Source organism: Corapipo altera, unplaced genomic scaffold, assembly GCF_003945725.1.
Source record: "Corapipo altera isolate COAL_440 unplaced genomic scaffold, ASM394572v1 24b, whole genome shotgun sequence".
Classification (NCBI taxonomy): Eukaryota; Metazoa; Chordata; class Aves; order Passeriformes; family Pipridae; genus Corapipo; species Corapipo altera.
This window is the reverse complement of record NW_020884888.1, coordinates 2,714,249-2,730,972: the sequence shown is the minus strand read 5'-3', so window position 1 is coordinate 2,730,972 and position 16,724 is coordinate 2,714,249. Positions and strand designations below refer to the sequence as shown.

General features: G+C 39.7%; 1 protein-coding gene across 1 annotated transcript; it reads left to right on the top strand.

Annotated features, from left to right (window-relative positions):
• Positions 1-3: 3 nt before the first annotated feature.
• Positions 4-16,047, top strand: CAVIN4 (caveolae associated protein 4). The gene is made up of 2 exons (XM_027644070.1): positions 4-812; positions 13,958-16,047. The coding sequence occupies exons 1-2, from the start codon at positions 402-404 to the stop codon at positions 14,615-14,617; spliced, it is 1,071 nt and encodes a 356-aa protein (XP_027499871.1). The 5' UTR covers positions 4-401; the 3' UTR covers positions 14,618-16,047.
• Positions 16,048-16,724: the final 677 nt, after the last annotated feature.

Sequence of the window (16,724 nt, the reverse complement as noted above, 5' to 3'; positions counted from 1 at the left end):
TGAATTCCCTTGGAGGAAAGCACTCCAGTAACATGAAACAAAAGTAGATCTTTAAAAATATGCAAGTTTGCTTTCCTGCTTAATTAGCAAGTTACTTAACTTTCCTGGATTAACACTAATAACCTCATCAGTACAGAAGCGTGACCCTTGAAACGTATGTTCCTTTCCAGATATTGCTTCCTAATTTTAGGGGTTTCATGTTGCTGAAAGTATCTGAACAATCACATGTGGATATTTTATAGTCAGAAGTATTTGACCAAGCTCCAGGAGCGGCGTTTCACGCCCTACTTTGAACATTGCTGGAACCAGCTGTCACCGTGGCTCCCTGCAACAGCGCCAGACTCACTCTGGCAGGGTCACCGAAACTTCGCCTCCGTCCAACCTGGCTGAAGGCAGGCAAAATGGATCGCCGTGAAAACACCTCAGAGGCTGACAGAACACACCAAAATCGTCTCTCCAGTGTCACTGAGGAGGAAGAAGAACAAGATGCAGCTTACACTATTGTGACAGTCCTGGACAAAGTGGCCAACATTGTCGACAGCGTGCAGGCGAGCCAGAAAAGGATAGAGGAGAAGCACAGGGAGATGGAAAATGCCATCAAGACCATACAGATTGACATTTTAAAGCTTGCCCAGGCTCATGGCAATACAGGCTTCATGGTGAACAAGTTACTGCAGAAAACCAGCAAAGTCAGCTCCACCATGAAGGAGGTGCGGGCTCGCGTGGAGAGACAGAGCACCAGTGTGCGGAAGGTGAAAGCAAAACAAGAGGAGATGCTGAACAAAAACAAATTCCGGGTCGTAATTTATCAGGTAACCACAAACCTAATTTCTTGTCATGCTGTTGCTTTGCCACCTCTTTGGTAGCTGCTGATACGTGTTGGTTAACAAACCAAAAGATGCAGTCTCTTGAACATAAGAGTTATTTTGTGCTTTCTTTAACACTGAGCTGTGCTCCTCAACATCTTTCAGCACAAATCTACTGATGGCAGTACACAGGGTCTATTATTAGTGTTGGGAGATTTCTGAGCCAGTGGTGTAAGATTAACTGCAGATCAGCAAGGACTACTTGCTGCCTTTCCGAAAGGTAATATGAGGCAGGCCCTGTAAATCTTGTCATACAAACCATGCCTGACATTCATCTCTGTTATTTTTTTCACCATATTAGGTAGAAGTGCAAATAGCAAAAGTGTTTTCAGTCTCTCTGGAACACAGACTTTCTTCTAACACTAATTTCAAAACATGGTTTGTTTAACTTACAGCGTTTCTCAGGCTCTCCTACTGCTGACCGATTGGAGCTTTTTTCATTGTCTCAGAGTATAACAGTATATACACAAACTGAAGCTCAGACCCACAAACCCATCATGACAAAAAGTACTCCTTTACATGCTCTACTTCGGAAATGTTTTAACGCAGCACTGTTCTTCCAATCGTATCAGGCAATGAAATAATTTATTTTCTTTCACTAACCTTATTCTAGGATGTTCACTGTTCTTACAAATAATTGCGCTTGAAAAGAAGTTTCATGAGAAGTTTGAAGAGAAGTTTCATGAAACAGCATCGTCTCACTTGCATCCATACAAACAGTGCAGGCAGTTCATGGGGTCTTGTCAGTGAGTGCTGTGAAACTCACTTGTTACATGGTCTGATCCTGTATTTGCTGGAACTTCCCTGTTACCCAGGTCTATAGAAAGTACGTGTTTAATCTTTTGCCAGAAATATAGTTGCTCTTTTTTACCAGCGAGTCACCAAAGCTTCTTTCAAATGAGTTGTATTTCTCATTAGGCATTCTTGAAAATACCACAGCTTGTGAGTAACACAATGCGCCCCCATCACTCAGCTTTACACCCTGCTCTTGCATCTGTTTGTACATAAATAACATCATTTGCAATGAATGGAGCCCTGTGCTTCATCGAGTATATTCACCACCATGTACGGCTGACAAATTCTTCTGCATAATCCAGCTTTCTTAACTACTTCATTTTCTACTACTGGGAAAAAATACCTAAAAAAAAAGAAAAAGCTGAAGGCAGGAAATATTACCTCTTTAATGTTATGTTAGTACCACATACAGCCAAATTGTACCTCCTAGATTTTCTAGCTGAATGACTTACTATGCATGTTCAGGAGAAAGTATAGGCCCAATATGACCTATTATTACAATTATTGCAAGCTGCATCATCATGATGGAATAGAAAACAGGCACTTTCACTTTTTCCTTGCAAATCATTTCCCATCTAAAGGTAATAAATATCTCTTGACTCCTCTGGTTAATGGCATAATGCCATTTCATTGATGGGCCTTTACCATAATGGCTGCAGCAGAATCAATGCTTTGAAAGCATTTGTTCTTAAAACAGTATTCATTATATAATGTAAATTTTTCTGCTAGCAAGACATGAGTTGTTGTTTATTTAAAAATATAGTAAAATATGGTGAAAATGGATTTACATGCTGCTATAAATAACAGCTGTTGGTGTTTTCAGATACTTGATACAAAAGGTGGCTCTCACAATATGTGCTTTCTCTAAGAATTGCCTTCAGTGGAGTGTCTGAGCTTTCTGCTGGTTTTGCTGGACAAGAATGACCTGCACCCTATTCTGTATGTTTAATTCTTAGTTGGTACTTTTCAGGAAGGGAACCAACACTTTTTATTGTTCACTTTCAAGCTTCCTCTTCCCACTGTAGCTGAGAACTGCCAGTGAGAATATGAACAACTCCCTCTTTAACTTCCATTCCTTTTGTAAAGTAGATTGAAGAATCTTTTCCCACTTCCACAGAAGAGTGCAGATATGTTGATCCGTCTGGGATCTGAGATTTAACACTTCCGTGGAGGAGGATAACTGCATCGTTCCACAAAAGCTGGAACGTGCTAGGTAGTCTAGAGTCCACTGAATCTTTAAGGCACAGGTTTAGGAAAGTCTCTTTCACTCAAGTGCAGTGATTTTCACACTGTTGATTTATACCGTTGTAGGCATACTGCGGCAGTGCCAAGACCTGAATGACTGAAGCTTGGCTACGATGAGTGGGAGTCTGTTAATAGCTACAGAATCAGCATACTCCCTTCACTATATGTTACAAGTGGATATAACCAAGTTGTTTACTCTGTGGTTGTGACTGATAGCTCTTCTGTAGTGAGATTTTTTTCTAATGAAGCATTTGGGACATTGTGATGAGGGCAGTGACCTGTGTGTAGCTGGTATTGAATGCCTAGATGAGTGAGTGCATGTGCATGTTAGTTTTAACTTTTACTGGAACATGAGCATATGAGGAAAAAGGAAACACCAATTAAATACTAAAGATTTTCTTTCTAGTGGATAGCTTTGATCTTATCATTGATAGAAGGCATAGGCAGGTTGAAAAGGATCATTGGCTGAAAGAGATTGTTCCAAGACACCTCAGCAATGATGAAAAGAGTTGGCAATATCCTCACATTAAAAAGAGACAAAGTGATCATCCTTGAGCAGAATGATTAGGGAATTGAGCACATTAATTTTTAGAAGGCCATGTGATTGAGGAAAAGATATGATAGCAGGCAGCCCTTCTCCCCAGGCTGGCTGCATGATTAAAAATGCCAGGTTACTTAAGACTTTCTAGTGAGGTCTTTGACCCTGCAGTGCTATGTACCCAGAGACTATAATAGGAAATACAAAGGATGTTGTAGGTTGTATAGGTCACTGCTCACTTCTGTTCAGGTTAGTCTGAATAACCAGCTGTGAGAGCTATCATTTCTCTGCAGTCGAAGAGCATTTAACAATTTAAATGATTCTGACTAAATTATTCAGAAAATAAAGGAGGGGGTTTTTTGTTTTTTTAATACTGAAAGAACTTGTTTCTTTTGCTTTTCTGCATGTTCTGCAAGTCCCTCTTTGAATGGGACTGTACAGGCACCAGAAAGTCCGTGTTACGGTTACTGGACTTTTTTCTATTATTACTTGACACAAGCACCGTAACAACTTCCTATGAAAGGAGACACGCATTTCTTTCACTCACTGCTCTCTGACGTTTGAAATTACTGGACATGTCAGAAACCAAGTAAGGTTATGGCTCGACTGGCCTAGACAATTATGCTACAACTGATTTGTTTGCCCTACCATTGCTTCACCACCCACATGGGGAAAGGCTCGCAGAAGCATCCTTGCGTATGCTGCTGATCTTATGCATATATAAATTAAAATGTAAGTGTCCTGTCCTGGCCAATGTCCTTCTGTAGCATAATAACTAGGGCAGTAAAAATGGTGAAATCAAGATGGGGACAATAATCTGGAAACCTGAAGTGGAGACACTTTCATCTGAAGGGGCAGTTAGAAATCAGGGTGTGAGGAGCTCAGGAGATGAAGGCGCTGAAAAATCAGGCTCATGAACTCACTGTCCATCGGCACAGAGTTTTAATTACAGCTGTTCTGAGCCAAGCCTGTGAGAGTAACTGTGACAGGAAAGGCAGCAAATATAACACTTTTATTTAGAAACAGACAAAGGAAATCATGTGAACCATTGCCATTAATCTGATACCATTTGGGCATGAGAATGGCAGGCTCAAAAGGGCTCTGCAGAACAGTATCCTTAGTAGCATGAAGTTAAGTAGCTCACCAAGGGCAGATTGTGCTAGGTAGGCCATATTAGATCATTTTTCTGTTTTGCAGAAACATGAGAGATCTTATCCTTTCTCATATTTATGTACCTGGTATTTTACTTCATAACAGATAATCTGGAAAAACAACAGGTAACAGTGGATTGTATTGAAATTGGAAGTGAGGCTTGCGATGGGTTTCTGAAAGTGTATGTGTTTCTAAGACCATTTTTGTCAACTGTGCAATGTTTTCGTTAAAAATCTCAGTACAGAAAAGGTGTAATGCTCAGAATTAGGAGCTGTCAGTTCACAGAAAGAAATATAGATATGAAACCAAATTATCTTTACAGCTATAATAGTGTTAATTTGAGTGTACATGGTGCCAATTCCTGTACTTTTAGTAGAAGCCCCTTTTAGTTTGTGTTCTGAAGCCCCACAGTTTAGAAAGGACAGAAAATGGAGTGTTAGTTTCTCTCAAAATGACGGAGACCCCACTTATGTCGTGGCTCTTCAAAAAGTTATATGTGGACATAACAGGCTTCAGGCAAGATGTTTCCAGAACTGGTAGAAATGCCCAGTGCCCTAGCCCAGAATGCCTCAGAGCCTGCCTGGACTACTATGTACAGCTCTGATCATCCCTCTTGAAATAAATTTCTTGTGTTCAAACTGAAGAGGTTTTGAAAACAGCTACCAGGAATGGGGTCAGAGGAATGGGAAGCCCTGGTAAATAAGAGAAGACCAGGAGGTCCTAGCTTGCTTTAGTTTATCAAGACAAGAGGCTAAGTGAGGTTGTGGATGTCATTTATACATATGTTTGGGCACAGATGAGGAGTCCAGTAAAGAAAAATGTCAAAATGATGAAATTGTCCATGAGTCAGATCTGAAACCAGAAATGCATCTCTCCAGCCCTGGAGACAATTGGGATCTGGACAAAGCCTTCTTCTAGAACCCATGGGGAGAGAAGAAAACTTAAATTGCTAATAAAGTGGAACCTGAAAACTTAATGGGAAGAAAATGGTGTAAGTTGACTACCTGTGACAGCAGAGCACTGGCCGCAGCAGCCTAATGACACAGGGCCTTTGTTGGAGTCTTGTAGCAGAAATCTTAAAATATTTTTACAGCTGGAACAGGTAATTGCTTTTACTGAGAATACAGAGAATAAAATAAACCCAACAGTTGTGTCACAGAGTGACAACCTCTCTTGCAAGAGCCTTTGTTTGCAGTGGTGGGCCCAGTGCTTCAGTCCAAAGTGCAGAGCTGGCCCTGTGCTGTGCAGTAGCCACTTGTGGAGAGGCAGGGCCAGCCCTGAGGTACTGAACACAGCCAAGGAGATCATAAATTGCCTGTGCTTTTTAAAAAAAAAAATCAAAAGCTTTCAACCAGCTAAGGAAAAACTGTTTTTCTAGTGACATGTTTGCAAGGAACAAGGAGAAAAAAAAATGAAAAAAAAAAAAAAGACACTTTTGGGCTATTTCTGTGTTCCTAAGTTGAAATAGGTTGCATATTTCACACCAGATCGTAGCAGATTATAAACTTGACTTAACGCTGTTTGATCTGGTGGCCCCAGACCTGTTCTGTTGCAATGATCCTCACAGGTGGACAGGCTGTCGTTTTTGCAGGGCTGCCATTGATTTTTCTCCACCTGTTAGCATTGAGTGGTGGAAATAACTGATCTTAATTTACGTTTGCACTGGATGCAGCTGTTCAGGGCTTTGCTTGTGGTTGCCCTGCAAGCCAGCAGAAGAGTGTAGTTACACCATAAGCCTCCTGTGTTGTGCCTCTTCTCCACGGTCCTAGAGACTGCTTGGAACAACTTACCACCAGGAGCTGTGGCTTGGTGCTGTGGGCACACATATATCTTGAAATGGAATAATATAATCACTTAGGTTGGAAAAGACCTCTAAAGATCATCAAGTCCAACCATTCAGCAATACCCCTCGTTCCTGATGCACAGATTCGGGAAAGGACTTAACTGGGGACGTGCAGATGGGATTCATTCTCAGCACTACTGAAGGTAGCTGAACCTTGCAATTTATTCCTATAGTACAGGAATAAAGTTGATCAAAACAGCACAGGCACAGACATGAGGAATATGTGAAGTCACTAATAGCAAGTTTAGGATTCATCTTTCTTGGCATTGAACATTATCAATGAAAATGTTTGTACGTTTGGCCTATAGCTTCCTTCCAAGCAAGCAAAGAGAAGTGTATGGAGCCTGATTTGCTCGACCTGCTGTAGATGTCTGTTGGATACAGTTTCTACATTATAAGTATCTGTTCCTTCTGTTTAGTTGAAAAGTTGTTCAGAAATGAGTTCATATGGAGGCACAGTTGCTTGGGCACAAAAGTTCAGCAGCTCCTGATGACTGTCTGGCTTTCACTTGTACTTGAGAGCACTTCCCTGGTCTAGCTGACTTGTAGGAGCAGTCACCTTGTGATGAATGAATGAGTCAACACATTAACAAATGTACTTTTTTGTCTTATCACACCTTGTGATGCTTTTTCTACTTCACTGACAACAGGCTTCCAGAAAAATTGGATGTGAGAAATTTCATCAGTTTGACTTCAAACCTGCAGACTGACCTGCAGAGCTATTCCCTGGTCTAGCACCATAAAACAGTAGGAAAGCGAGGAAAGTGTGCAGCTTTTATTTTCCCCTCCAGCTGCAGTTGTCCTTTTTTTGCAGCATGTGGTGGCCTGAAGCCAAGAGCTTCTCCAGCTGATGTGGAGTAACTGGGTAGTGCTCGCTCATTCACTGCAACGAGTTACAGAGAACCATAATGAGAGAATGAACTGGGTTTCTTTGTAGTCATTGTACGGTGATGGTTGAATTAATGAATTTCTATCAGAATTTAAATAAAAAGGATATGTATTAGCCTTCACAGAAGAGAAATAAGTGGGGCTGACTGTTCTGGCTGGGCTACTTTTCCATTATGGAAAAATAATTCTAAAAGCAAGCAATAGCACTTAGTCATAAAGTCTTACACGCTGACGTGTTTATTCTCTGTCTACTTTGCTTGATAAAACTCCTTAGGTGGCCTTTTAAAATAATCCTATTTCTCTCTCATCTGAGCAGCTTTTTGGCCCGATGGCAGAGATTCCAAAATGACATGTTTGCAGAAGAAATGAAGGGATCACTTGAGATTTATAAAGCTTCATTCTTAACTGTTAGAATATGAGTAAAAGTGCTGAGTGATTTGTAATTGGTTATTCATCAGTGGTTTCGTATTGATTTAGAGCACAATTTCAAGGAGATGTTTTAGGGATTTACCTTGGCTACCAGTCTGAATAACAAATCAATCATTCAACATGCAAATTTCTAGGACTTTTTTAAACACTGCAGCAATGCAGTTTCCTGCCCATAAGCTGCCCATCATTTGCATCACCAGTTGTCATAGACGCGGCAGTGGTGCCAGACCAGGTACTGGGTGGCCTTCGACCATTTTGCTGCTTTGTGCTCTACTTCAGAATTATCAAGTGATCACCAGTTAGCCCCATCTGTGCTTATGTTAATCATACCTGCACCTTCCCTGTCACACATCCCAAGGCTGAAAGATAGTTGCTCTGACCTTTCCCTGTGCCACACAATGACTCCAAGGTATGGAGTTTCATCAGTCTCTGCTCCCTACTTATTCTGGGAGCAGTTTTGTTAGGATCATTTTGAGCCTTGCTTTTATATATGCATATATAGAATATATAATTTTATCTATATATTATTATATATATAGATAAATTGAATTTTTTATTTGGCCATTCTGGCTTTCTCTACTATTTTTTTTTAACTTTAAAAAGCTTTGTTCTGCTAAAGTGTTGGTTGAAATTAAATAATAGTTGAGAGCTGATAGCAGTTGCCTTTATTTAAGCTGGTTGGAGTTACACTTTGAAGCTATTTGAAAAGAGAACACAAAACCAGTTTATAGCATTTCTAGCAAATATTTATATGTAAGACAATGTATTACCTTTTTTTTTTCTCCTTGCCAACTTTGGAAGCTCAGTCTGGGCTTTGAAATACACGCCTAAAATACACGTGCCAAAAAACATGAAAGGACGGGGAAGTAAAGCTCTTGAACTGGCTACATTCATTAAAATGACCTCATATTCCATTGGTTTTTATTTTCAAGTGGCAAAATTATTACTGAAATTATCATTAAAAGTGTTAATGTACTTAAGTATTTTTGTACAGTGACATTATATCACTGCTTCGTCTAGCAAATCAAGTGAACTCTAAAATAAACATGTATTTTCTTTAGGAAAATAAAAGTACTACTGCTATTAATTATTGATCCCGTCTATGCTTCCATGGAGTAGAAATTTAGATAAGAAGGTTGTGAGGGAATCTTTTCAACAACCCTTTTTCCTTTTCCCAGCATCACTGTCCTCGCTGAAGGCATGACATTTTTCCAGCAGCCCCCTTTGGTTTATTTGCTCCTTAGAGCAGCACTAAGAGTGAAAAGTGCTATTAGAGCTGACCGGATCTTTGCCAGGACACCACTGCTGCAAAATATCTGAGACATTGCTAAACAGTTTGCTCTGCCATTTCCTCTCTTTCCCTGCCCAGAGATGAGAAGAGCCTGACCGTGCAGGCAGGTTTATCAAGCAGGCACATTTTGAGACAGTCTATTTTTGCCTACATGTTTCAATTATCTGAGCATCACCACCTCAAGAGCCTCACAGTGTTGAATAGGGGCATTACCACATTTAAGATTATTTACCTACTGGTCTTTTTTTTCTGTGAGGTGAAAAAGTCAGCACCTTGCACTTTGTGCAGTTTAAGGACCAGGCGCATTAGCCTTCTTTCATAATGCCTTGCTATATCCCATGGGAAAAAATGCTACTGCTGTGATCCCTTCCCTGAGATCAGAAGACACCAGCAATGCCTGCAAACTGCCCTCTTCCGTGGCTGCAAAGCAGCCAGAATTTTGGAAGCCAGTGAAAAACTTGACGAGTGAAAGGAGTGTGATAAGGACACAGGCTATGTTCCGTTAAAAGTTTTCTAATTATGAATTAAATTGAAATGAGAGCAGAGGGTGAAAATGTCAGTGATGGAGTCAGACTTTGTTGGGAACCCAGTGTTTGAAACATCTGGATTTCAGTATTCTCTGTCCCTGGAGCCATCCATTCAAATTAATGCTATGCTGGCCTTTTTCACCAAAGCTGAGGTTTACTCATAAGTTTAGTTTGCATTCAGCCAGCCGTCTAAAAGCTCAAACTTCTTTGGCTGGGCGTATTTGAGAGGTTAAATACTCAAAAAATAGGAAAAACCATATTTCAGGTTTAAGATGCTTTCTTAGCAAACTTGCTGTGCCAGGGGCATCACCAACCACTCCTGAATTGCACAATTGTTTGGTTATGATCTTATACTTTAAAGTTTTGTCTGTTAAAGTTGTTTCTCAAGCAATGGATCTAGCTACCCTTACAGCTTTGTGGCCTCTGTATCTCTCCCCCTGTCCAGCTGAACTGCAAAGGTCTCCAGAATTTTCCCTTATCATTTAACCAATACTTTCAGTCCCTCCTTTGTTACCAGAGAACCTGAAGTCTTTCTCCTTTCAGAGTTCATTTCCTTCAACACGCATGCATTTCTCCAAAGCATTTCTGGTTTCAAAAATACATTATCTAATCTTCTTTCTCCCCTATCCCCTCTCACTTCTATTTGTAACACACACCTCCTCTTCTCAGCACCCTTGTCCTCTGCTGAAGACATCAAGTCCAGATCTATAGGCAAGGTACCTGGGCCATGGCATTTTTGCTCAGAACAGACATCAGCTGAAGGGACAGATGGACTGACTCAAAACACAGCCAGCTTTGCAGTAGAGATCTTATTTCTTTGTGTCTGAACTCCATTCTCAAATTGGTGTAAAATGCCCAAATGTTTCTGTGTTAGTGGAAAGGCTGAGAAGGTGGGATATGAATAATGTAAGTGTATATGTTACACTCGTATTAAAACAAGACAACTTCCAAATTAACCACTTACAGGATGGACATACCAACTTTTTTCTTGGAAGAAAAGGAAAAAAATTGTTTTGTTTAAAAGGTCCAAGTCTGTTTTCAGTGTGTTGAGCAGAGGATAACTTATAAGGAGGTTATGGCCAATGAGCAATTATGGCCAATGAGCACACCAGGACCAGTGTGAGCACTCTCTGCAGGTGCTCCATCTAGGAGGAGGGGTGAAAGGGAAGGAGAATGCTCAGCTTCCACAGATTTGTGTTCTGATCCTGGCCTGTGCATGTCTTTGGTATTTGCTAGTAGGCAAGGCAAGCAGAGCACGTCATATGTATTAATCGCCCATGTGACTGCATGCCTCTCTGTTCAAGAAATCATGTTAAAAATAACTGAATGTTTGGTATTATCTTTTACTGTGAAATAATCTCCTGTCCTCATTTTAGATCCTCCCTTAGCTCCCATGAGGTGGCAGTGGCAGATACGAGTCCTTCCTAGCAAAATGCTTAAGCAGATTTTTAACTAAAAGCTTGCCAGCAGCATCATCAATGGCTCAACTCCCTTCTCACCCTCCCCTAAGATCAGACTGTTCAGTCCTACTGTTTTGAGTCCCATCTGCTTTCCAGACAAAGAGAAAGCTGTCACCCCATTTAGGGCTTTGTTCTGTGCTGCTGAAATCAGTAGGTGTTTGGTCTTTGGTTTTAGTGAGTCTATAAAGGAGCTAGTAGCTATATGCTGTGACTGCATCTGTTTCCCACCTGGTACTAAAACTTCTTGTTCCTGCTTTAGGAAGGATGAGCTACTCTCTTCTCTCTGCCCTACTGATACCTAGTGATTAAAAGAAATGAGTAGGAGCAGGAGAGAGAAAGGAAACATGAGAAAGTTCACCTACCGAGCCTAAATCACTGTATTTTTATTCTGATACCTCCCTAACATGCTAGACAGGTTCACTAATACTTTCCGCTTTGGTAACATCCAGAAATCTTGAGAGGAGATAGAAACTCACACTACTTTTTTGCCTTGCTACATTTGACTCTTCGAGATGTGTACAGAAATCAAGGAAAAGGAGAAAATTCAAGTTTTGGCAAAAATCATTCTGAGACTCTTTAGAAGAATGAAAATGTTTCTCAGGATCTGTGACTCCAGATTCTCTTATCTACAAGACCTTCATCCCTCATGTTATTGCTCATAACTTTTAATTCTAACAAGTCTAAGTGAAAGTTAAAGCACTCTCTTCTTTAGCTAATAGACTAAAGGTAAATACAGTAATAAAGGTAAATACAAGAAAAATCTTCATATGAAAGGCATACTCCTCTCACCATATTGTATTCGTCTCTGTATTTACTGAAATTTCAGAATAGTCATTCTGGAAACATTTTTGTTACCATTTCAGCTGAAGGACTGGGCTATAATTTAAAAACTTTGAGGAATTATTACCCAGCTGTGTTTTAGTTAATTTTCAGAAAAGAAGGGATTATGTTTATATATAGAAGTCTTTATATAATTAATGTTAATTTACACATGTTAATGAAGATGATTACTAGCAAAGCATTGTAGTTTTGTTCCTGCTGATTTTGACAGATGAGTTGAATAACATTCTGCTGTAATCAATGTAACATAATTTGTCCCTATTTTTTCTATGCATTAACAACTATTTTACTAGAGAGTTTTTATTGAAGCGAAGGCATGATGACAGATTCCTAAGTGGGCTTTGTCTGTCAAATAGCTCAATGTATGTTATTTTATGTATTACTATTACTCTGTAAAATAGCATGACTCACTACTATATGAGTCACTGTGAAAAATGACAGACATCTTTTTGGCTGGAAGTAAGTTCACAGCAAAATATTCAGTAAGCCTGACTTGCTATTCATGGGTTCACAGCTTCTGATATCTTTCTTTTTGTCTCCATTAGAATGATAATACTAACTGTAGAGTCCTGACACTATCATGCCTCAGAAATCAGCTGAAGTAGTTAGTAGTAATGGGAAACTTATTAGAGAAGTTTTATATAGCTGCTGTACCTATCTGTACCCCGAGGGCTGCTCGTCCTGGGAAAAGAGCACACACACACGTAAAGAGCTGGTAGGGAAAAACAGGGTGGCATCATCCTCTCACACACCTCCTGCAAGTTATGATTCTTTTACTCTGCATACACTAGTACTTCTAGATAGAAGTGACTTACTGACACTGAGCTACAAATCTGTACTGTCCATGTAGACGGCAGCCTTCAGATGAGGGAAACGGCTGTATTAGGAGATTCTCCCTGTTCAGATAAATCCTTCATTGCCATAAGCTTTTCTCGCCTTTTTTTTTTTTTTATGTCCTTAACCACTAAGTGAATCTTGGTAAATTTTTTGTTTACTGTGGACAGCTTTCGGAAATCTTCTGTGTCTTTGAGATTTGGGCCTCTAGCAATTTTTCTTTGGAGAGGCTGCACGAATTCCTAGTGCTAAGATATGCAGGTGATACCCACTGGATGAATAATACAAATATGTGTATATGTCCCTGTATATGCCCAGGGAGGTGGTGGAGTGACCGTCCCTGGAGGTATTTAAGAAGAGACTAGATGTGGCATTTAGTGCCACAGTCTAGTAGATTAGGTGGTGTTAGGTCAAAGGTTGGACTCGATGATCTCAGAGGTCTTTTCCAACCTGGTTGATTCCATGATTCTAATTCTGCATGCTCATACAGGCCACCAAACTCACCACAGGAGACAGAGGTGCTTGCTCGGAGTTATCGTATGTTTCCAGATGGAACAAATCAAGCTCACCTCAGCAATGGTGCAGGTGCTGAGGAAATTATATGGAACTGGGTTTACTGAATAGCATCTCGTTCCTTTAATGATTTTGTCCCGTTGTGGAGCCAGCACATGTAAGTTAATATGTTGGAGTTTGTTCCCTTCTGGGCAGCAACAGAAAGTGTTTGCTAAGCTCCAAATAGTAAAAAATGGACAATGTCTTGGTAACAGTAGAGGACTGAAGCTACTGGTATCATTGAGGCGCTTGTTTGGAGAGTGTACAGCTGACACAAGCACAAGAGCCTCTTTTGTCTACAGGATGTTTGCTGTTATTGGTGAGGAATAATGGATCTAGGTCCAATCCCAGAGAAGCAGATAAGGTCCAAAAAAAATAAATGAACTATACAAGTCTGCTCTGAAAACCATTAGAGGCCAGTACTCATAGGACTATTGCATTCATTAATTTCAGGTAGAACCACAGTGAAAAGAAATCTTTAATCAGGCAGTCTCTACAGAACTTGGCAAAGATTTCTTTTGCCGTTTGTATTCTGCATAGATCAAGTACAATGGTACAAGCCTAACGTACTACGTTACAATATTATATTTCAGTTAGCTTTAACTAACTGCAAGCCAACCAAAAAAAAAAAAATGCATGAATCACCATCCTTTTGAAATACACTTGCTGGAAGATGACTCTGTGCTTTCATTCACAGGAGGAAACCGAGTGTCCTTCATCTCTCTCTGTTATCAAAGAGATGACAGCAGGTGAAACTCTAGAGGACGATTTTTTCCCACCTGATGATCTGTCTTCTGATGAAGAATATTATATAGAAGAAAGCAAAGCAACTAAGTTCAAGAAATCAGGCATGAGGCGCATTGATGATATCAAAAAGGCATTTTCAAGGGAAAATATCCAAAAGACAAGACAAAATTTTGGCAAGAAGGTAAACAGGCTTCAAACTAGGATAGTGACCCCTGAGAGGAGAGAGAGGATCAGGCAGTCAGGAGAGAGACTGAAACAATCTGGGATAAGGATGAAGAAAACCATTTCACAAGCTGCCCCAACAAAGGAGATGTTCAAGATCCATAAAAAAAATAAAGAACGAACAGGAGCCGAAGGTCAGGAGGGGATCCAGGAAGCAGGTGTACACATTGCCTCTGAGCTCACAGCAGCAGAGCCCTTCACTGAAGAAATCTCTTACACAGAAGTGATCACTAAGGTAAAGAAAGACAAGAATAGTGCGACAAAAGGTGCTTCCCAGTCAACTGAAATAGGAGTGACTCTCCCAGAAGTTGTTCTTAAGCAGGAAAGAAAAGAAGGAGGAGGAGGTGATGATGGTGTCCCTTTGCTAGACTTAAAGCAATCAGCGTAAGGAATCAACGAGCAAACACACCATACTGTCCTTACTGAACAAGAGAGAACACAGTATGTACTCAGCTTTTGAAAAATGTGTGAATTCGTGTTATATCACAAAATGTGTTGGTGTTGTTCTATCATTTACACAGATGTCTCTAGTGTTGTCTTCCTGACAAGAGTCAAGCCATGCAAACTGAATGAAGGGGCTCCCCCTCTGTCTTGGCGTGTGCCGATAGCCATCATTAACCCAAATGGAACTCACAATGTCAAAGGGAGATGGAAATCTGCTGCATTTTCAAGATTGATTTAGCAGTCACTTCACAACCTAATTACTGTCATCGTTTTATGTACAACTGTATAAAATTTATTTCCATTATCTTACACCAACTCATCTAATCAGAAAACAGTAACAAAGCTATTACTTTGTATTGGCAAAAGGTACTATGGAAAATGTCATTTAGCTATACAAATATTATCATTAAAGGGCCCTCACAGAAATGGCAGAGGATATTCCTGCTTTATCCAAGGTATGAAAAAATGGGGCAGGAATAATAAGGTTTAGAGTAAATTCTCTTTCTTCTTATTGGAAAAGAGAAGCTCCTGAAATGATTACAAATTATTTCCAGAGTTCTGAAACAGGAAAGTCCAATGTAAGTAAGCAATGCCTTTTCTGCTCTTATGGAGAAAGAATAAAAAAGAAGAAGAAATATTCAATGTGAAATAGCAGGAGAAAAAAAGAATTTTGTATTTCAGAAAAATGAGACTGTGAGAAAGCCAATGGTATGAAGCAGTGAAAGTGGAATAAGGTGAATGCACGGGTTCTGGATAAATAAAAAGAAAAATTAGAATATTGTAACCGAAGTTTCCTTGAGTTCCTTAAACAAATTATTATTCTATACATAGGATCATAGGGCTTATGTGCAAAACCGACCAGACAAGGGAATGATTTTGTTTTCTGCTCTCTGTGCTTTTTCAGAGCTGCACTGCAATTAAAATCTATTCTACAAAGTTACAAATGTACAGGGCCAATCCATAACCCAATTCTTTTTTTCCGATCATCATCATTATCGACCAGCCACAGCCTCAGGGATTATGAGACAGACACCCTTTGGAGTATGGAATGCTGTTTATTTGCAACACTTCGGAGCCAGTGCCCTGACATCAGATATGTTTGTAAACATGACTGTACACTGATATGGGGTGCAGGACTGTATTGCTCTCTTCATTCTTAAATGGAGTTGCCTTCAAAGCACTTATCTAAAGCAATGTTAGTCATTACTATCTGTGTGAAACTTGTACAATATTGCCAAAAGCTGTATGATTGTATTTAATATCTCAGATTCATTTTAACAGCAGAGCATAACTTGGTTATCTATATACATTGTTTGAGGACTCCTAGCTAATTGTTAATCTCTAATTTAAATACAATTAGTTTGATTTCAAGTATTCTGCCTGCCAGTTCTTTCATTTAGTCTGGTGTACATCCCATTTGAAGTGAAACAGCTTTAGCAATAGTAACTAGGGAACACTGGTTGAGGAAGGTCAATGTTATACTATGTCAGTGACATTTCAAATCAAATTAATGTTGTCAGATTGGGAGCAGTCACTCCACTGCATGGAAGAGCAGGGTAGGGCAAGAGAGGGAGTCAGGGAGAGGAAGACATTTCTTTCAACAGTAAATTGTACATCTCTGCTCTCCTGTAATTACATGCAAAAAGAAAAAAAAGAGGTTTTGCTTATAGGATAGAGTGGAGGTTTTGTTTGGTGTGTTTTTACTAGTTACATGAAGTCTTTCTGGAATCAAGTGACTTTATGTTTTTCTTCCAGTTCCATATCAAACTGTAGCTATCTTCAGTGAAGTACTGATTTGTCTTGTTCTTCGGGAATATGACCTGCATTCTGTTCTGCAAGATTTGGCATTTTCCTAAACTAGCAAACAAGGTTTAGTTATGGAAATGAAAATGTTGGAGTTCAAGTAAGTTATTTCCTTGCATTTTTATACAGCAGAACACTAAGTGCTAGAACATAATTGCCTATAGATTTTCTTTATATAGCATTTAGTGTTCTCATTTTACTTGACAAAGAAAGGAAGTGATGCAGTTTCCAATCAAAGTTAATTTACT

Bases quoted from the DNA above. Each gene is read 5' to 3' on its own strand.
- CAVIN4 (XM_027644070.1), top strand. From the start codon at position 402: ATGGATCGCCGTGAAAACACCTCAGAGGCTGACAGAACACACCAAAAT. The intron at 813-13,957 runs GTAACCACAAAC...TTTCATTCACAG, and splicing joins TCCGGGTCGTAATTTATCAG to GAGGAAACCGAGTGTCCTTC.